At 41.2% G+C, this 21,364-nt stretch overlaps 1 protein-coding gene across 1 annotated transcript in view; it reads left to right on the top strand.

The window, feature by feature from the left end:
• LOC122447590 (ATP-binding cassette sub-family C member 4-like) overlaps window positions 1-21,364 on the top strand; it is a 134,194-nt gene that overhangs the window by 15,495 nt on the left and 97,335 nt on the right. Inside the window, 7 exon segments of the mRNA XM_043478288.1 lie at window positions 4,649-4,873; window positions 7,175-7,264; window positions 8,576-8,739; window positions 9,933-10,019; window positions 10,021-10,056; window positions 11,009-11,258; window positions 13,625-13,726. Coding sequence (XP_043334223.1) covers window positions 4,649-4,873; window positions 7,175-7,264; window positions 8,576-8,739; window positions 9,933-10,019; window positions 10,021-10,056; window positions 11,009-11,258; window positions 13,625-13,726 — 954 coding nt within the window.

The raw sequence follows: 21,364 nt of genomic DNA, 5'->3' as shown, positions 1-21,364 counted from the left end.
TTGCTGTTCAGTTGGCTATTGTTTCTCGGCTTTGTCATTGGACAAAGCTAGTATACATTTTTTGTAGTAAACAAACCTTGAGTTTATACAGGTATTTTCAATTTAAATCAGATTCAGGATAGTAGTGCTTTTGCTTTATCTTTTAACTCTTAGAGTGGTATCTGTTTTCTTTCATCATCTGTTCTCTTTTCTGCCATGCCTAATCCCAGTTCTCAGTGATATAAACATAATTACTCATTTAAAAATCTTATAGTATCAACACTATTAACCATATTGTGACTTTTGGAAGCTTTTGTTATTGTTGTTGTTGTTGTTGATATTGTCCTTAGACATATCGCACATGGAATGTGTTTTCAAATTATTTTTTTTACAACCACTTTTAGTAATTCTTTTTTTATAACTCTGTCGGCCTACTGGATGGATATAACTTTTTTTCATTTTACTCTGAAATTTTAGGAATTGCTTTTGAAAACTTTATTTTATTTTTTTTTCTTTTTAATTTTTTTCTTTATTTTTATTAGTTGGAGTCTAATTACTTTGCAATATTGTAGTGGTTTTTGCCATACATTGACATAAATCAGCCATGGATTTACATGTAATTATAATTCTGTATAATGTTTTGCTGGGAATGATTGAAGGCAGGAGGACAAGGGGACAACAGAGGATGAGATGGTTGGATGGCATCACCAACGCAAAAAGGAGATAAGTTTGAGTAGACTTCGGGAGTTGGTGATGGACAGGGAGGCCTGGTGTGCTGTGGTCCATGGGGTTACAAAGAGTCAGACACAACTGAGTGACTGAACTGAACTGATAATGTTTTCACAATTTCAAACTCAGTAAACAGAAGAGGCTGTTTTTAAGGAAGACTGATATTCTTGCTGGCTCCATTCTAATTCACACTCCCCTTTTAGAGGTAACATTACAAAGTTTGATTCATGTTTTTATTTTGCAGATATAGTATTTTATAAACATTTAATTTTTTCTGTAGTGTCAAATGAAAGGTCTGAATTTCATCATTAGAGTCTCAAGAGTTTGGTTTCATAAGGAATTTTCCTAGAAGCATGATATGTAACATGGAACTCTGGTTAAAACCCTCTGTGGCACTTGTAAGTCCTTCAGAGCAGGTTCATGGCCCCTCCATGTCCAGATGCCCTGATGATGCAGAATAGCAGATGCTTACATGGGATTAGTTTCTGCAACCAGCATCTTCTAGGGAGAGGGAACTTCAGGCTCCATCCCTAATCATTTGAACCTAAATCAGTTTCTGGAGGCTGGGTTTCAGTCCTTAGAGTGCTCCTAACCCCTCCCAGGTGATGCTAAGCTGCAGTCAGGATGAAGACCACTGTGTCAGGAGGAGTGAAGTTATATTGAGAATCCTAATGGCTATTATTTTCCCAGATTCACTGCTTTTCCTCCTTAGCTCTGGATCTTTCTCAGCTCTACTCTGTCACCTGTTCCCCCATTTCTGAAGATAAAACTGTCTATTCATTTTTTCCATAAGCTCATTCTTTTATGCTTATATATTTCACTCAAGCATTTTTTTCTTTGATAGCTTGTTTCTATTTTCTGTGTTTTCTTAATTTTTCTCATAAAGTGGAGATGATAGAGTTGGGTAAGAAACATTTTAAGTACATGTAGAAATATAACAGAGAAACTATACTGACTAGGGAAATTTTAGCACTTAAACCTGTGAGAAGTTCCCCTAAGAAGCAGGAAATGGGGCCCCAAAGTCAAGTACTTTCAGAAGGTTGAATACCAGGGACTGCACCAAGAAATGTCTATCTCTCTCATACCCTGAGATTCCTGTGAATGAATGTTGTTATATTGTTGGACTCTTTTAAAAATCTTTTATGGTTTCACAGTTGTGAAGAATTCCTGTGAAGGAGTAAGAACTCTATTCTCAATTGGTTTGTGGAAAGAATATTCACAGATCAAACTTAGACTGACATCAAAGATTAAGGGTTTTGGGAACAATTTTTGATCTTTTCCCTGCTTATCCAGAAAGTTTTAATTTGGTTAGTTTCAAGTTTGTGAAAGTCACTCAATTGTGTCTGACTCTTTGCGACCCCCATAGACTGTACAGTCCATGGAATTTTCCAGGCCAGAATACTAGAGTAGGTAGCCTTTCCCTTCTCCAGGGGATCTTCTTGACCCAGGAATCAAACAGGGGTCTCCTCATTGCAGGTGGATTCTTTACCTACTGAGCTATCAGGAGAGCCCCCAGTTTCAAGTTTGATAGTGAATACTTTCTCAGTTGTTTTTTACCTCACTAATTGAGGGTTAGGATCAGGAACAGACAGAAGAGTAGAAGCTACAGGCCCTGGACTGGCATTACTCCTCAGTGAGGCTGTTTGCTCAACTGGCATATTAAATTCTGTCTCTCAGCAGAAAAATCGAGACATTTAGGCAACAATGACCTGCCTTTATGTTGTAATATGTATATATATATATATATATATATTTTTTTTTTTTGCTGAATTTGTTGCATTTACAGTGTTCTTTAAGTAGGTGACATTACTCTTACTTTTCCTGTAATTACAATATTAGGACCAAATAGAGAGCTAAGTAACAGTCGGCAGTGATTCCCAAAGAGAATCACAGTTTTAGGACACTTTGGGATGGCAGGTGTTACTGCTGGGCTTCTGGTGGAGAGCCCCAGGTTTGTAGCCTGCAGCACTGGGCTTCCCTTGATCATATCTGGGCTGGGACTGCCTTGTGTAGTTTGACATTCTTGCTTCTCTGTGTAAGCCTCCAGATTTCTATCTCAGTAAACTCTATAAACAGTGTGTTTTATAATCTATGATGTGAGGGGCTCTTGTTAAGCTTTTAGCACCTCTAGGGGTGAATGATGGGGCTTTCTGGAAATGTAGCAGTGAACCTTTGTGTTCTTGAAAACTGGTCATCTTACTCTGATATGGTCATCTTACTCATAATTCTTCCACTACATGGTCTTCTCTTCTCTGGAGTAGATGAAATCTCCTGTGACCTTGTGGAAGGTAAGGCAGGTGTTACAGCCTGTGAACATGTGTGTGTAGAGCAAGACAGGAGTGTAGGGCTTCAGTGTCTCATATATTTGAGAGATGGGGTCAGCTTTCTGTAAATAATTTGAGCAGGCACTAGTTGGTTGAGCAGAAAATGCTTTTTAGTTATGCTTCACATTTTGGGCTTTAGATTCTCCTTCCTTCCTCTTGTGTGTGTGGGTGCCTCAACTTTTTAGAGACAGTAGAGAGCTTTCAAAAGAAAACCCATCTGCGAACTTCCCTGGTGGTCCTAAGAGTCTGCCTTTCAATGCAGGGGTCACAAGTTTGATCTCTGGTCATGAGAGTAAGATATTACATGCCTCAGGGCAACTAAACTGACAGTTCCCAACTAGAGAAGCCTGAGCACTGCAGTGAAGCCTCAACACAGCTGAAAAAAAAGAAAAAGAAAAGTTTTGTGCTGGAGGTTTCTTGGTGGATGATGTTCCACAGTGGAGTAGACCAGTTGATAGTAGAAGTTGATAGGGATCAAATTCTGACATCGATTGAACAATCAATGTTATATCATGTGGGAGATAGCCAACATACTCAAAATATCCAAAAAAACCCATCGAAAGTCATTTTACCATTTTGTTTATGTTAATCACTTTGTTGTTTGGTTTCCACCTAAGTTAAGCAGCGTGGGGGGAGGGGGGACCCTTCTTGACCATATTGCCACACTCAATTACCTACTGAAATGTAACTATTAATAAAATGCTCCTTTTTAAAAACAAATTGTGATGGGTGATGAAAAGTGGATACTGTACACCAATGTGGAATGGAAGAGATCATGGGGTAAGTGAAATGAACCACCACCAACCACACCAAAGTCCAGTCTTCATCCAGAGAAGCTGATGTTATGTATATTGTGGGACTGAAAGGGAGTCCTCTATTATGAGCTTCTTCTGGAAAACCAGTTAAGTCCAATGAGTACTTCTCCCAGTTAGATCAACTTAAAGCATCACTTGATGAAAAGTGTCTGAAATTAGTCAACAGAAAATGCATTATCTTCCATTAGGATAATGTAAGATTGCATGTTTCTTTGATGACCAGGCAGAAACTGTTACAGCCTGTCCTGGAGGATCTAACTCATCTTCTGTATTTACCAGACATTGCACTTTCAGATGTCCATTTATTTTGTTTTTTACAAAATTCTCTTACTGGAAGAAAATTTTAATTCTCTGGAAGACTGTAAAAGGCACCAGAAATAGATACAAAGTTTTCCTCAAAAAGATACAAAGATTTGGGAAGATAGAATTAGGAAATTGCCTGAAAAATGGAAGAAGGTAATGGAACCAAACTTTGAAAAGGTTGTTCAACAAAGTTCTTGGTGAAAATGAAAAATGTGCCTTTTATTTTTACTTAAAAACCAAAAGAACTTTTTGGCCAACCCAATACTAAAGCTTTATTGTCTTTGAATGTAAGATTTTGGCTTTCATTAAAACTAGCACTGTTGTCTGCTTGGCTTCTTTGAGATAGTGGATCTGTGTATTTTTCTTTTAGATTAGCCATGAATGTAGCGTTTTCTCAAGATGGCTTTTTAACATGCTAATAATAAAAGTAAAGCTTGTGTTAAGAAAAACTGGCATCACTTGTATTTCTAATTAAGGTTTTTTTCTTCTTTCTTTCAGGAAGGCACCAAAGTAGTTCAACCCATCTTTTTGGGGAAAATGGTTAGTTATGTTGAAAACTATGATCCTGCCAATTCTGCCGCTTTGCACGAAGCCTATGGCTACGCGGCGGGGCTGAGCGCCTGCGTGCTCGTGTGGGCTGTTCTGCACCATGTGTATTTCTATCACATTCAGCGCATGGGGATGAGGCTGAGAGTAGCCGTGTGCCATATGATCTACCGCAAGGTGAGTGTCACTCGGTACCACGGTGTGTACCTCCCGTGAAGCATCAGAAGTATTTTGGGAAAGTTCTCTGTAAACTAAAAATTTGTAACTGGGATCATTTACACCTTCCTAGAGAGACTTGCTCTTTGCATCAGGCCAATTTTGTTGTTGTCATTTAAGCAAACTTTACCAGTAAATAATAAAAAGTTTTGTGTTGAGATCGGGTCAGAGCTGCCTTTGATAACTTTTATCCACAGGTTGTTGCATAATATCCACTCAGCTTGTAATGGATTCTGATTATCAAATTGGTTTTCAATGTTTTCATACTTAAATCTTATAGCTGTATTTGTGGAACTTTTGTTGTTCATTAAAACCTTCTTTTACATTGAAGTTGTATTTAAAAGTAAACTTCAGTGACTGGATTTATGAAATTAAATCTAGGAGCAAAAAATGTATTTGAGAAAGGAAATGATGATATGTATAAATGACCCATCTAATCATATTGAATATAATTGTGTGAACTAAAGAAAAATATAAATGGAATCCATGCCAAACATAGACTCGTTCACTTAATTCTATAGTTATGATTGTTTATAATGGTATTAAAGAATAGAGCTGAATGTTGGGATGAGACTTGAAATCATATACTGTTTTTAGTATTTCGGTGAGAATTTGTTGCTATTCATTCAAGTTATTTAATTAATTCAATGTTTCTTTTTTCTTAAGTATGCATTTAGCACCTGATTTAATGTGTTCAGTGATCTTGTAATGAGAAATGCCACAGAATTATTTCATAGTTTACCCTGGCCTTAACTAGTTTAAAAGAAATAAGGATTTTTGGTGTTTTTATAAAGGAATTGCCACAGATACACCAGTGTTATGAACTGAAGGGCTCTTTATAAACTTGATCTTGGATGTCTCTTTGCCGTGGGCTGTTTTTCTAGAAAAAAAAATTATATAACTGTTTTTTATAGTTGAAATTTGTAGAGAGAGTAGATCTTAAGTGTTATCACCACACATACAAAAGGGTAACTAAATGTGATGATGGCGTATGTTTGTTTTTCTACTGTAACTGTTTCCCAGTGTTTATTTATATCAAAACATCACATTGCATGTATTAAATATATTTAATTTTTACTACAAATAAAATCCTCATTGAAAGCTAAAACCAAAAAATTTAAGTGAAAAATATTGCTTCTCTTATTATTTGCTACTTATCTAGAGCTTCTGTTTCTTGGGAATACTTTTCTGGGAAAAATGTAGGATGTGTTCTCCCCATCTTTCCTTTAGTAAAATCTTGTTAAATCTTGGGACTGTGAACTCAGGGCCCTGGCATCTCACTGTCTGTGTTTGGCTTTGGCACATGAGTCCAGGTTCTCCTTGCATGACATACCCTCTAGTTAAGGATCTTCATTGTCAGTCATCATCATCTTTGTTATTCTCTTGCACCTTCTACCATTTAATAGATAAATACTCAGATTTCCCCACAAATTCAGTTCAACTCAGTTGCTCAGTCGTGTCCGACTCTTTGAGACCTCTTTGGACTGCAGCACACCAGGCTTCCCTGTCCATCACCAACTCCCAGAATTTACTCAAACTCATGTCCATTGAGTCAGTGATGCCATCCAACCATTTCATCCTCTGTCATCCCCTTCTTCTCCTGCCTTCAATCTTTCCCCACATCAGGGTCTTTCCCAATGAGTCAGTTCTTTGCATCAGGCAGCCAAATATTGGAGTTTCAGCTTCAGTATCAGTCCTTCCAGTGAATATTCAGGACTGCTTTCCTTTAGGATAGACTGGTTGGATCTCGTTGCTGTCCAGAGGACTCTCAAGAGTCTTCTCCAACACCACAGTTCAGAAACATCAATTCTTCGGTGCTCAGCTTTCTTTATAGTCAGACTCTCACATCAGTACATAACTACTGGAAAGAACGTAGCTTTGACTATGTGGACCTTTGTTGGCATAATGATGTCTCTGCTTTTAATATGCTGTTTAGGTTTTGGCTGAAAATTACTTAGTTGGCTCCTAAGTCTAAACCTACATTCATTTATCCTTTGGACAGGGCCAAGTTCACTGATGAACAGAGTGGAGGGTTTTGCTTCTGTCTCCTGCTCCTCCCTTTGCTGCCCTTGCAGGCAGGGCTGCCGCCACGTTGAATCATCTAAGGGTGAACATGGGTCCCTAGAGCCCTGCTTTCAGGCATCATCCTGCTTGTCCTGACACCACACAAAACCCCGTGAAAATGCACTCCATTTTGCTATGTTCTCAGGCTGACTTGGTATCACTGTAGGAATCTGACTGTCTGTATCTTTCTCATTTCAGTCACTTTGCCTGAGTAGCTCGGCCATGGGGAAGACAACCACAGGCCAGATAGTCAACCTGCTGTCCAATGATGTGAACAGGTTTGATCAGGTGAGCTGCCCCTGAGGGATTCTCTTTCATTTCCCATCCTTCTTCTTACTGGATTTAGTTTATTGGGATGCCAGGTACCAGGGTTTGGTGTCAGCAGAGTTCTGTTGAGGACATAAGACAAGGGTTCTCTTTATCCAATGCTCATTTCCTCTGTGTACAGCTTAGATGTGATAATAGTTTTGTCCTGTAGATGAGAAGTTTGTTTTTCTGACATTGTCTGCAATATACTTCAGTAGTAGGAAGGCAGTAGTGTTCTTGGACAGCTTGGTTAGTGTTTGTAGGGGTCCTCCATAGAAGTTTCACAGTGGCCTTTCTTGGCATGCGGTGTCAGTGTTGCTGCCTCAACTGTCTTCCTCCCTCTGGATGATGAAGGCCTGGTGGGCAGGGATTGTTCTTTCTCCTGCACCCTGTTCAGTGCTGCTGCATAGGGAGCCTTTGAGGAATAATGCCAAGTGGGTGGTCTCCAGCTATGCACAACCTCCTCTCTGCTGTCCCATCATACCCATTTCACACTTACCTTATGAATAGATCACATTACCAGGGTGTTGCAGCTGTTGGCCAGATCTGCATAGAACAGTTATCTTTCCTGGATGATCCTGGCCCTTAAGTTTGGGGGCTTACCTGGTAGCTCAGATGGTAAACAGTCCACCTGCAATGCAGGAGGCCCGGGTTTGATCCCTGGGTCAGGAACATTCCCTGGAGAAGGAAATGGCACCCTGCTCTAGTTATCATGCCAGGATAATTCCATGGACAGAGGAGCCTGGTGGGCTATAATCCATGGGGTCGCAAAGAGTCGGACATGACTAAGCGACTAACACTTTCACTTCTTCTTCAATTATTCATTCATCAAACATGATGTAAGGCCTCTACTTAATTTGAAGGATGAATAAGTCTTAATTTCTGCCCTGGAAAGGCCACAGACTGTCCGAAAGGTAAATGCACAAGCAGTTATCACAAAGTATGGTAGCTACCATATTATAGGCTCTTCTGGGGAGATGGGGGCTGAATTTTGGGACAGAGAGAGTTTGGGGAAGCCCCGAGCTCATCTGTGTTGTGGACAAAATCAACATCTTCCATCAGTGATGCTGGTCGGGTTCTCCTTGGCACATCCCTGAGGCCGGCCCTGTGCTACCCCAGAACAGCGTCATCTGGGGTGGACGCTTGGATTTCTGCTTCATCAGGTGTAAAACTCACTGAAATCATTTCTGTTTAGATTCCTGTCTGTTCCTTCAGAGCAGATTGTTTCTACACTGTGTCCTTACTGGTTTTATTGTATGCAGTCCTAAGAAGGCTTTGTCTTTCTCTTTTAAGGTAACAATGTTCCTGCACTATCTGTGGGTGGGGTCACTGCAGGCTGTCGCAGTGACCGCCCTGCTCTGGATGGAAATAGGAATGTCGTGTCTTGCTGGGATGGGAGTTCTCATTATTCTTCTGCTTTTGCAAAGCTGCTTCGGGATGTTGTTTTCATCACTCCGGTAAGAGAAACACTGGTTTAAAAAATAGGTGATATGTGCTTAGTAACATGCACCATCTGCTTGATGCTTCTGATCAAAATCAAAACCAATGCCTTCTCTGGTCTCTTCTTTGAGTGCATTGTAGACCCTTCAGGCTTTGCAGGTGGAGGCTCCAGCCTTAAACTGAAGGCTGATTTTGAAGAGGGAAAGGAGATGGCACTCACTGGCTCCTCCCACTACCATACCTGAATAAGTGGAGTGTCCTTGAGCAGAATGTACCTACGTTGATGTTATGTAAACTTTATTAAATAGTAATAATCCTATAGGCTCAAATTTAGCTGCATGTATTTTTGTTATGTTAGAACAATTTTCAGGTATCCATTTTCATGTCTTGTTTTTAGTTCAGTGTTTCCATTAACTTATAAGTGCTTCAAGGACAAGGTCAATCTTAATTATGTATGTCTTTATAAAGCCCCACAATCCCAGCAGAATATGTGACAGAACAGTGACTGGTGATGAAAGACCTAATGGTGATAAGATAGACCTGAGGCAGGTCCCAGAAGGTTGGAGGTGGGTCATTGTCCAGGTTGTCAGGTGATGGAGGTATTGTGCTCTTTGAAGTTTTGTTTTGTTTTTTTTTTCCTTTGAGATTTTTCTTCTTCTTCTTCTTTTTTTTTTTTGGTGACTTTGCATGTGCTGCTTTTGTGTATTTGCAATTTCCTTTCCTGTCTGCTGTGAAGAGATGTTCCTTGTCCTTCAAGGCCCTGTTCCAGTGCTACCAGGTCTCTGAATTTCTTCTTGTTCTGCTTTCCTGGTAGAATTAACAGTCCCATTTTCTGCTCCCCAGAACTTCTCTCTTATTTTACCATAGCACAGACTCTGTCTTCCTGTTAAATTCAATGTCTTTTTGCCTTCCCTGCCCAACTACGACCTCCTTGGGCAGAGAGTTTATACCTGACTTACTTTGGGTCTTCTTCATCCAGTTCTGCAAGTTCTCCAAGTTACTCCTTGAATTAGGCTGAATGGTTGACTTCTAGAAGTCTTTTTCTCCATTTGCACTTTGGGAAGGACCTGCTTGTGATGTCAGCACAGAAGAGCTGTCGGGAATCATTGATCCCTGGTCCCTCCCTGTGCCCGCTCCTCCTGCTGCTGCTGCTGCTACGGAAAGTTGAGCTGTGGTCATTAAGTCTCACCTCTCACATCTGTTCCCTCAGGAGTAAGACCGCAGCTCTCACAGATGACAGGATCAGGACCATGAGTGAAGTTATAACTGGCATCAAAACAGTAAAAATGTATGCTTGGGAAGTCATTTATAAACCTTATTACCAGATTGAGAAGGTATGTTTTTGTACATATCACACCATATTTTTGTACTTTCCCCCCTTTTTTTATGGACTGAAATTAGAAGTCTTACCAAGTTTTCACATGAAGATGAGCTTAAATACTATGAACTCCACACCTCACATGTGGCAGGAGGGTTAAGTGGAAGAGGGGAGATGTCATTTTAACCTGCTGTTCCATTTACCATCTTCTTAAAGGAAAAATTATATATGCTTCTGAAGACATACAGATGGCCAATAAACACATGAAAAAATGCTCAACATCACTCTTTATTAAAGAAATACAAATCAAGACTACAATGAAGTATCACCTCACACTGGTAGGCATGGCCATCAACAAAAAGTCTACAAACAGTACCCTTCTGCACTGTGGTAGGAGTGCAAATTGGCACAGCTATTATGGAAAACAGGCTGGAGATTCCTTAGAAAACTAGGAATAAATCTACATATGACCCAGCCATCCCACTACTGGGCATATGCATTGAGAAAGCCAGAATTCAAAAACACACATGTGCCTCAATGTTCACTGCAGCACTATTTACAATAGCCAGTACATGTGCTTCCGTAGGGGCCATGGTGCCTGCCTAATCTGTCTAATGTGTTGGTGCCTCACAATTTTGGGGTGTCATTCTCTTACCCACAAGTTCATGAGCTTTTGGAGCAGACGGGCTGTGTCTTTCTGTCATTAGTGGGCATCCTGGCCCAGGAGTTGTGGTTTTGAATGCTTGTTGAAAGAATATTCAAACCCAGTCCAGTTGACCCACCGTGTTTAAAAGGGTGACATGAAGCCTCTATTTAGTTGGAAGAGTGAAGTGGTGATGAACTGTGTGGTCCTGGTGTTGGGATGGAGCCCCGGGCATGTACTGTGTAGTGTCTCCATATGAGGACTTGAATTCATGCCTTGGATGTTGATGCTTCTTTTAAAACCTCTTTCCTACTCTCCTTTTCAGGAAAGAAATTTCCAAGATTCTGAAAAGTTCCTACCTTAGGGGCATGAATTTGGCATCATTTTTCGCTGTCAGCAAAATTATGATTTTTGTCACCTTCATCACCAATGAGCTCCTTGACAACCTGATCACAGCCAGCCGAGTGTTTGTGGTGGTGATGCTTTTCGAGGCTCTGCGGTTCTCAAGCACCCTCTACTTCCCCATGGCCGTTGAGAAGGTGTCAGAGGCCGCCGTCAGCATCTGAAGAATCAAGGTTTGGGGACAAATCATTGTTTTCAGTTGTAGGTGGATTTTTTGTAAAATGCCCTTTTGTTTGGTGTCACTGTGTTCCAGTCAGGTGATATTTAGCTCTCTCAGTGCCAAACCTGGCAGTCTTCCCAGAATGTTGTAGGTGCCCACTTCTTTTCATAGGTAGAGTGCATTACAGATACCGTAAGACGGGTTCACGTGTAGGGGCAGTAGTATCTATAAGTAGCAGTAGCACAGGGCTCTTGTGTAGTGATGCCTGCAGAGTGATTAAAATGTCTAATAGCAGGAGAAGCAAACAGAGTGCATCTCCTGTGCTAACTCTAGTGACTAGGCAGTGACTGTGCACAGTCCTGGAATATAGGATTCCTCTCTGGGCCGGGAGGGGAGAAACTTGCTGAGAGCTCCCTGCTCCTTGGAGAGGAAGAGTGGCCTCAGATTCACTTAATTCTCTGTGTTCAAAAATGAGTTCTTTCCTGCACAGATGTTTTGATTCTTGATGTCTGAGCCACCTTTTGCATCTGCCTTTTCATCCCTGGCCCCTCTTTATTTACTGCTTAATCCTCTCTCTCTAGTTGCCCTCTTCTTTTCAAATTTGTAATTGCCACCATTATGTGAACCAAGAAGTTCCAGATATACAAGCTGGATTTAGAAAAGGCAGAGGAACCAGAGATCAAATTTCCAGCATCCATTGGATCATAGAAAAACAAGAGAATTCCAGAAAAACGTCTGCTACTGCTTCATTGACTACTGTAAAGCCTTTGACTGTGTGGATCACAACAAACTGTGGAAAATCATGAAAGAGATGGGAATATCAAACCACCTTACCTGTCTCCTGTCAAACTTGTATGCAAGTCAAGAGGCAACAGTTAGAACTGGTCATGGAATAATGGACTGGTTCCAAATTGGGAAAGGAGTACATGAAGGCTGTATATTGTAACCTTGCTTTTTTTTAACTTATATGCAGAGTACATCATGAGAAATTCTGGGCTGATTGAAGCTCAGGCTGGAATCACGATTGCTGGGAGAGATAGCAGTAACCTCAGACATGCAGATGACACCACCCTTATGGCAGAAAGTGAAGAGGAACTAACGAGCCTCTTGATGAAGGTGAAAAAGGAAAGTGAAAAAGCTGACTTAAAACTCAGCATTCAGAAAACTACAATCATGGCATCTCATTCCATTACTTCATGGCAATATATGGGGAAACAATAGAAACAGAAAAAGACTTTTTTTTCTTGGGCTCCAAAATCATTGCAGGTGCTGATTGCAGCCATGAAATTCAAAGACCCTTGCTCCGTTGAAGAAAAGCTATGACAATCCTAGACAGTGTATTAAAAAGCAGGGACATTACTTTGCCAACAACATTCCCTATAGTCAAAGCTATGGTTTTTCCACTAGTTGTGTATGGATGTGAGTGTTGGACCATAAAGAAGGCTGAGCACTGAAGAATTGATGCTTTTGAACTGTGGTGTTGGAGGAGATTCTAGAGAGCCCCTTGGACTGCAAGGAGATCAAACCAGCCAATCCTAAAGGAAATCAACCCTGAGTATTCATTGGAAGGTCTGATGCTGAAGCTCCAATACTTTGGCCACCTAATGTCAAGAGCCAACTCATTGGAAAAAACCCTGATTCTGGGAAAGATTGAGGGCAAGAGGAGAAGGGAACGAGAGAGGATGAGATGGTTGGATAGCATCACTGATTCAACAGACATGAGTCTGAGCAAACTCTTGGAGATAGTGAGGGACAGGGGATCCTGAAGTGCTGCAATCCATGGGATTGCAAAGAGTTAAACACGACTTAGTGACTGAGAAACAACAAATATACTATATTATATGATTATATTGATACATACCATGAGCTGTAATAATAGTAATTATTAAGTATGTAATAATATTAATTATGTAATATATCATTCCATACATTATTTAATATGTTCTGAGTGAAAGTTAAAGTTGGTCAGTTGTGTCCAACTCTTTGCAACCCTATGGACTATACAGTCCGTGGAATTCTCCAGGCCAGAATACTGGAATGGGTAGCCTTTCCCTTCTCCAGGGCATCTTCCCAACCCAGGGATTAAACTCAGGTCTCCTGCATTGCAGGTGGATTCTTTACCAGCTGAGCCACAAGGGAAGCCCAAGAATACTGGAGTGGGTAAACTAACCCTTCTGCAGAGGATCTTCCCAATCCAGGAATTGAACCAGGGTCTCATGTATTGCATAATATGTTCTGATGTGAACTAATACTTTAAGTACAGTTAGAAAAACAGTATTTAGACTGTTCAAAGTTTGCAAATCCCAGGAAAGCAATTGTTTTTGTTTGTGCTTACTTCCTGCAGTTTAACAATCTGTTTTTTTCCCCTTGTTTCTGTAGAATTTTTTATTACTTGATGAAATACCACAGGTCAACACTCAGCTGCCATCAGATGGTGAAGTGATGGTGGACATGCAAGATTTCACTGCTTTTTGGGATGAGGTAACAGACCTTCCATTCCAAGATCATGACTGCTAACAGACAACTGTGACTAAGATTTATTGGAGAATTTTTAGATTTTACCCATGGTGTAAAATGTGACATGCTCATTTACTAAAAAAGTATGTTGCAAAATTTTTCAAAATAGGGACTAATGTTTTATCTAATAGAGATTAATTATAAAATCAACCTAAGATATTTGACATGTTGCTGTCTCATTTTCAAGAGAGCTTTCAAAGTATAAGCACATTTTGAACTTAAAGTCCATACATTTGTAATGTTAGCATTTACAGAATTGGACAGACAAAATGCTGCAATGTGATATGGGTTATCTCAAAAATACACAACTAGTTTTTAAAGAGGCTTTGGGGAATCAGCATATATTTTTTACCTTGATTTTCAGACCAGTTTATTATACACAGAGGGAGGCCATGATCTGGATCTTTGCTATGGGGTAGAGCGGGGGCTCCCCCATCCTGAACTTCTGGGTGGTTCTGAATACTTTGGTGGCAGCCAGGGTAGGAGGAGACAGCAGGTGATCATAGTGAGCACCAGTGATTCCTAGTTAAAGCATTATGCTGTGTGGAAGCTGACTAGGAGAGCTGGTGATTTCCAACCCTTGGTTTATTTGTGGAAAGTGAAAGTGAAGTCACTCAGTTGTATCCAACTCTTTGCGACCCCGTGGACTGTAACCCACCAGGCTCCTCTGTCCATGGGATTCTCCAGGTAAGAATACTGGAGTGGGTTGCCAGTTCCTTCTCCAGAGGATCTTCCTGACCCAGGGATCAAACCCAGGTCTCCCGCATTGCGGGCAGATGCTTTAACCTCTGAGCCACCAGGGAAGGTTCAGTCAAACAGAAAAAACAACAGGGTCTGGTCTCAAGAAGTTGTCTGTATCACACACCCAGTGCAGCCCCTTTACCACCTGAAATGCCCCCCTTGCTCTCCAGTTCCGCGGACTTCTGTGCACACCCTCCTGTATCAGTGAGGATTGATTAGGAAAACAGAACCCCACCACAGGAGAGGGAGTCCCATGCAGGGAATTAATTACGCAGATGATAAAAGAGGGAGAAAAAAAGCAGTACGGGCAAAACAGTGGTGCGTGAGACAACCCAGGGGTTATCAAAGGCAGGAAGCTGCTCCCACCCCCAGGGCTGGGGGTACTCAGGGAGGCGGCACCTCCACCAGAGGGTCCACCCTCCAGATCAGAGCCCAGGAGCTGGGCTGTCAGCCTGGGGACCACAGAGCACCTGTCCTGACTGTAGACGCGTCCTGTCTTTCGTGCCTGTGATTCTGTGGTGCCACCTGCTTCTGACTCAGCAGCTGCTGTCCCCACCGACAACCAGTGGTTTGTTCCCAGATACATGAAACCACATCCCTGCACCTTCTGTCCATGGAAACTCACACACGGTGTCTGATCTAACCTGAGAGCTTCTGCTACCTTAATACAGTGGATTTACCTTCTGGTTGATGTTTCTCGTCATAATGCTTTTGAAACATTTATAGAAAGCACCACTAAAATTCCATTACAAAGACCATTTCGTGTGAATGCTAACACATACTTTGTATGAACTTATTAGAAGATTTCTTTTGTTCCCAGAAAACATGTAGATTTATTTTAAATCAGTTCAGTATATGTTCTGCAGTTATTAATTAACTGAAATAAAAATATCTGTATGCAGCAGTCTGCCTGTGCAGCAAATGCCTGTAAGGTAGAATAAGGGATTTTAGTTGTACTATAGTCCATGTGAATAAATCAGATGAAAAAGCTGAAAAGGTTTCTATATAGCTTCTAGAGTTTAAAAAAAAAAACAAAAAACCCGCATTATTACTAACTCAAGATACTAAACTGCTGAAGAGGGGAAAAGACTGTGAGTTCTTTTGTAAGGCTCTTGTAAAATCTAACTAATGGCATATTATGAGAGCAGAATTCAAAATTACAGAGATGAGAGGCTTCATCAGCTACATTTTCACAAAAATAGATACAATGTTAACATTATTGTGTGGCATGGTTTCCTTGGAGAAGGAAATGGCAACCCCCTCCAGCATTCTTGCCTGGAGAATCCCACTGATAGAACTTAGTGGGCCACAGTCCATAGGGTTGCAGAGTCGGACATGACTGAAGTGACTTAGCAAAGCAAAGGAAAGGTGTTCCTATCTAGGTAAAGGATAATTATGCTATTGCAGCTAATTTTTACCACTTTCAGGAAATGGAAATTCTAAATATTTTCAACTGAATCTAGTTGAAAATCTAGAACTCACTAAAAACTAACAGCCATGGCACCATAATAACATTTTTTGTGAGATACCTAGACTGTTACCACTGAGGGAGACACAAACATGTGAGGTAAGCATATCTTTTCCCAGAAGCCTTTGAAGCCAGAGATAAACAATTAGGGCACTTGAAAACATTAGGGATATGTATAAACTTGCGAGTAAAACGAACTATAGCTGTACCACCAAGCAATGAAGAGATAGTAAATCTTCATTTTATGAACCTTTAATTATCTAAATGTAAGGAATTTTGGCTTAAGAAATGGTCAAAAGCAACTTGTCGTTTCTTACTATATAATATTGAAAACCAAGTGCTAAATTCAGCCATTGTAGGGTAAGGAAACGAAAACAAAAAAGCCTTAATGACCTGGAGCTTTAATGAGCAAAAGCTCATTTTAAACTGACTTAAGCCCCTGAACTCGGAGAAGGCAATGGCACCCCACTCCAGTACTCTTGCCTGGAAAATCCCGTGGACGGAGGAGCCTGGTAGGCTGCAGTCCATAGGGTCGAGAAGAGTCGGACATGACTGAGTGACTTCACTTTCACTTTTCACTTTAATGCTTTGGAGAAGGAAATGGCAACCCACTCCAGTGTTCTTGCCTGGAGAATCCCAGGGATGGGATTGCACAGAGTCGGACACGAATGAAGTGACTTAGCAGCAGTAGCAAGCCCGTGAACTAATCCTGTGTGTTAAAGGCAGGGAAGAAGGATCCCTCTAAACCTGAAAAAACTAGTGATTCATAAGGAAACTAAAGAGATGAAAGTAGGCATGCTTATCATACCACAGAAATTGAAACTAAGAAGAAAAACATGGGTGAGAAGAAATAAAAAGTACAATCTATTTACCTAGGGCAATCATCATTAAAAATCGACAGTAATTGATCAACTACAATTTTTTTCTGAAATTATACTGCTTACATTTTTTGTGTCAAAACTTAAAATGATTGTCATTAAAGAGTTAGTAAATGATTCTAAAACAACTTTCTTGCTTCATAAAAGTTACATTTTAAGAAAGCTCAGTGGAAATCTTAAGGTACAACAGTTAGGATACCTTTTTGAAGCACAAAGGAAAATATAATTAAATCAACTTTATACTTTTTAACAGCCATAAGAAAAATTTAGGGTGGTTCAATAAATGAAGGCTTTTGACTTCCTATAAATTGTTTAAGTTACTCAGGCTTGAAATAAAATAGGTAAGTTTTCAGTTAAATACTGACAGTGTAGTATCTTAGAGCAGATTTTTTATTGCCCACATCAACAGTTACATCCTCAGACCAACTTTTCCCTTCTTTAATGTGAAATAGCAAATCACCAGCATTTTAGGTTAAGTCTAGACTTTAAGGCCTTGTTCTTTAATTTCTAAATGATACAAAGTGCTTTATAAGTATGAACAATAATATGTTATACTTTACTATTTTTTGTCCTTTCCATTCATTTCTTTAAATCTGGAATGTGACATCTTTTATACATGTAGAAAAAATAACTGTTATCAAGCACAAGAGTTTACTCTAAGGATACTAAATTTTTAAATTTATTCCACTTTTTAAATGATAGCCAAAAATCCACCTGATTGATGCTCGTTTAGAAACTTCTTCTCAATTCTGGTCACTAAAGTACATCCTGAGTTCGAATAAAAATAATGCATCTTTCAGGCTTTAAAATAACTACTTTTTAAAAAATTTTAATTGGAGGCTAATTACTTTACAATATTGGGCTTCCGTGGTGGCTCCATGGTAAACACCCTGCCTGCAGTGCAGGAGACCCAGGTTCAGTTCCTACGTTGGGAAAATCCCCTGGAAAAGGGAATGGCAACTGACTCTAGTATTTTTGCCTAGGGACTGCTAAGTGACTTTCACTGCACCTGCAGAAGGGTCATTAGGTTGTCTGAACAGGACAGTGTTTTCTATCACTTACAGAGTTACATTTGGCGTGTTGGGAGGAGAGAATCTAATCCCAGCGCAGCAGCCATTTAGGGTAAAATAAGAAGCCACAAATATTCATGTCGAGTACTTTAAATATCCCCCTTAAGCAAAATGATTTAACTGATTTTTCCTCAAGAGCAATGCTCCTATATGCATCCCTTGAAAAATTAAAGATCCCAGAATAGCATCTTCCATGTGGGACATATTGAAAGATGATATTTTGGTTTCAGTGAGTTACACTCTAGCCCTTGTTAATTTAGCAGGTCTATTTTCAGAGGGTGGGGTTAGCATTAGTTGCTCAGTCGGGTCCAACTCTTTGTGACCCCATGAACTATAGCCCGCCAGTCTCCTCTGTCCATGGAATTCTCCAGGCAAGAATACTGGAATGGATTGCCATTTCCTTCTCCAGAGGATCTTCCCTACCCAGGGATCAAACTTGGGTCTTGCACATTGCAGGCAGATTCTTTACCATCTGAGTCACCAGGGGAGCCCACAGAGTGTGGTAGTTTTGTATTTTTAGATTTGCAGAATCTATAGAGAAAGAAAATTACAGCCTACACACCCAAGAAAGGACACCTCCAAAGAACCTGGCTGCATCAGAGGCAGACCTTGGTGTAGGTTGTGAGCTCGGAGTTAGTGGTTTTAGTTACACCTGACGTAGCAGCTGCGGTGGGAGCTGAGGAGGGGAAGGCAGAGTTGTGGTGTTAGCTCTCGGATTGGGTGGCGATGGCGTGACAGTGGGCACAGAAAGAATTCTGTGTTCACCACCTGGCAGTCACTAACTTTGAATTATGTAAACAGTAGCTTTTACCTTTCATTCAGTCCAAAAGCAGGTAGTATTAGCAGCCTTAGCATCAAAACGGGAAACACAGCTGTTGTGGTTTCCCAGATTTCTGGTGCTGGAGAGGTGCCCCTCAGGAGTGGCGGCAGTGGGGCTCTCGTGGTGCTCAGTAAAGCCGGGCTGTAGTCACGTCAGGGCCAGGGTGGTGCTCTGAGCCGGTCATCACACACAGCATGGCCAGGCAGCCCGCGGCCCAAAGCAGCAGGTGGGAGAGCCCGACAATGTGTCCTCTGTGCAGGTGTTCAAGTGGGCCCATTGCTGCGTCTGTCCTTCTGTCCCCTGCATCCTCCCCCCAGTGTGTGCAGGTGTCCATTGAATTGCTTTTGTACCAAACTATGCAGCATTTTAAAATGAACTATCTTTCAAGAGCTTAATAACATGGTCACAGACTTCTGTGTAAATTGCACTATAGTCCAGAACACCCTGTTCTGTTGTCCTGGCCTTGCCTATGGAAGGACTGTGCCCCTTGCGGGAGTCATTAGTAATTAGGGCTGTCAGGTTAGGTCATGGGTGAGGGAGGCCTTGGAGGGGAAGGGGAAGTTTTAGAGAGAAGCTGAGTCTGAATGAAGCCCCTGCTGGGCTGAGCGGCAGGAGACAGATGTGAGCTCTGTAGCCTGCTCCCCTAGGCAGCCAGATGGGCAGGTAGGGAAGGTCTCAGGCACCCAGGTCTCATTCATGAAATGATGGGACTTGGTCTTGATCTTTAAGGTTTAAAATAAATGGTTCCAGGGCCTTCTCTGGTGTTCCAGTGGTTAAGAATCCACCTTCCAATACAGGGGACTCTGTTTCCATCCCTGGTTGAGGAACTTAGATCTCACATGCTAGGGAGCAACTAAGCCCACATACCCCAACAAAGACCCAGAGCAGCATTAAATAAATAAATGAATGAATGAATGAATGCAAGCAAAACAAACGGTCTTGTGGGAGCCTCCAGATCTCACGGGGCAGGGTTTTGAACCGTGTCTGCACAGAGTAGTGGCTTAGATGATGATCTCTGTTGAGTCAGTGTTCCCTGAGCCTGGATAACCAGTGGGGGAGGCGATCCAGCAGCCGTGAGCTGGCGAGTGCTGCCCCTTTCTGGTCAGCACGGAGCAGTGCCCAATCCTGAAGCCTGAATAGGGAGGGTACTTTGTCCTTGACAGACTGAGGGGCTGTGATAGAAGTTGATGTTTGTAGGTGGTTCACTATTTGGCTGTCATAACTGAGTGAGAAGTAGTAAAATAGGAGTAACAAGTGTCAGGCAGAAAGAAAGGAGTTCAGTTCAGTTGTCATTCAGTTGTGTCCTACTCTTTGCGACCCTGTGGACTGTAGCATGCTTCCCTGTCCATTACCAACTCTGGCAGCTTACTCAAACTCATGTCCATTGAGTTGGTGATGCCATCCAACTATCTCATCCTCTGTTGTCCCCTTCTTCTCCCACCTTCAATCTTTCCCAGCATCAGGGTCTTTTCAAATGAGTCAGTTTTTCGCATCAGGTGGCCAAAGTATCGGAGTTTCAGCTTCAACATCAGTCCTTCCAGTGAATGTTCAGGACTGATCTCCTTTGGGATGGACTGGTTGGATCTCCTTGCAGTCCAAGGGACTCTCAAGAGTCTTCTCCAACACTACGGTTCAAAAGCATCAATTCTTCGGCTCGCAGGTTTCTTTAAAGTCCAACTCTCACGTCTATACATGACTACTGGAAAAACAAGTCTTGACTAGACAGACATTTGTTGGTAAAGTGATGTCTCTGCTCTATAATATGCTCTCTAGGTTGGTCATAGCTTTTCTTCCAAGGAGCAAACATCTTTTAATTTCATGGCTGCAGTCACCATCTGCAATGATTTTGGAGCCCAGAAAAATAAAGTCTCTCACTGTTTTCCCATCTATTTGCCATGAAGTGATGGGACCAGCTTCCTTGATCTTAGTTTTCTGAATGTTGAGCTTTAAGCCAACTTTTTCACTCTCCTCTTTCACTTCCGTAAAGAGGCTTTTTGGTTCTTTATTGCTTTTTGCCATAAGGGTGGTATCATCTGCGTATCTGAGGTTATTGATATTTCTCTTGGCAACCTTGAGTCCAGCTTGTGCTTCATCCGGCTCAGTGTTTCTCATGATGTACTCTGCATATAAGTTAAATATACTGAGTGACAATATACAGCCTTGACGTACTCCTTTTCCTATTTGGAACCAGTTGGTTGGTCCATGTCTAGTTCTAACTATTGCTTCCTGACCTGAATACAGATTTCTTAAGAGGTAGGTCAGGTGGTCTGGTATTCCCATCACTTAAAGAATTTTCCATAGTTTATTGTGATCCACACAGTCAAAGGCTTTGGTATAGTCAATAAAGCAGAAATAGATGTTTTGCTGGAACTCTGGCCTTTTTGATAATCCAACAGATGTTGGCAATTTGATCTCTGGTTCCTCTGCCTTTTATAAAACCAGCTTGAACATCTGGAAGTTCACAGTTCATGTACTGTTGAAGCCTGGCTTGGAGAATTTTGAGCATTACTATACTAGCGTGTGAGATGAGTGCAATTGTGTAGTAGTTTGAACATTCTTTGGCATTGCGTTTCTTTGGGATTGGGATGAAAACTGACGTTTTCCAGCCCTGTGGCCACTGCTGAG

Source organism: Cervus canadensis, chromosome 9 (assembly GCF_019320065.1).
Source record: "Cervus canadensis isolate Bull #8, Minnesota chromosome 9, ASM1932006v1, whole genome shotgun sequence".
Classification (NCBI taxonomy): domain Eukaryota; kingdom Metazoa; phylum Chordata; class Mammalia; order Artiodactyla; family Cervidae; genus Cervus; species Cervus canadensis.
The sequence above is the reverse complement of the archived record's forward strand: the minus strand, read 5'-3'. Positions and strand labels throughout refer to the sequence as shown.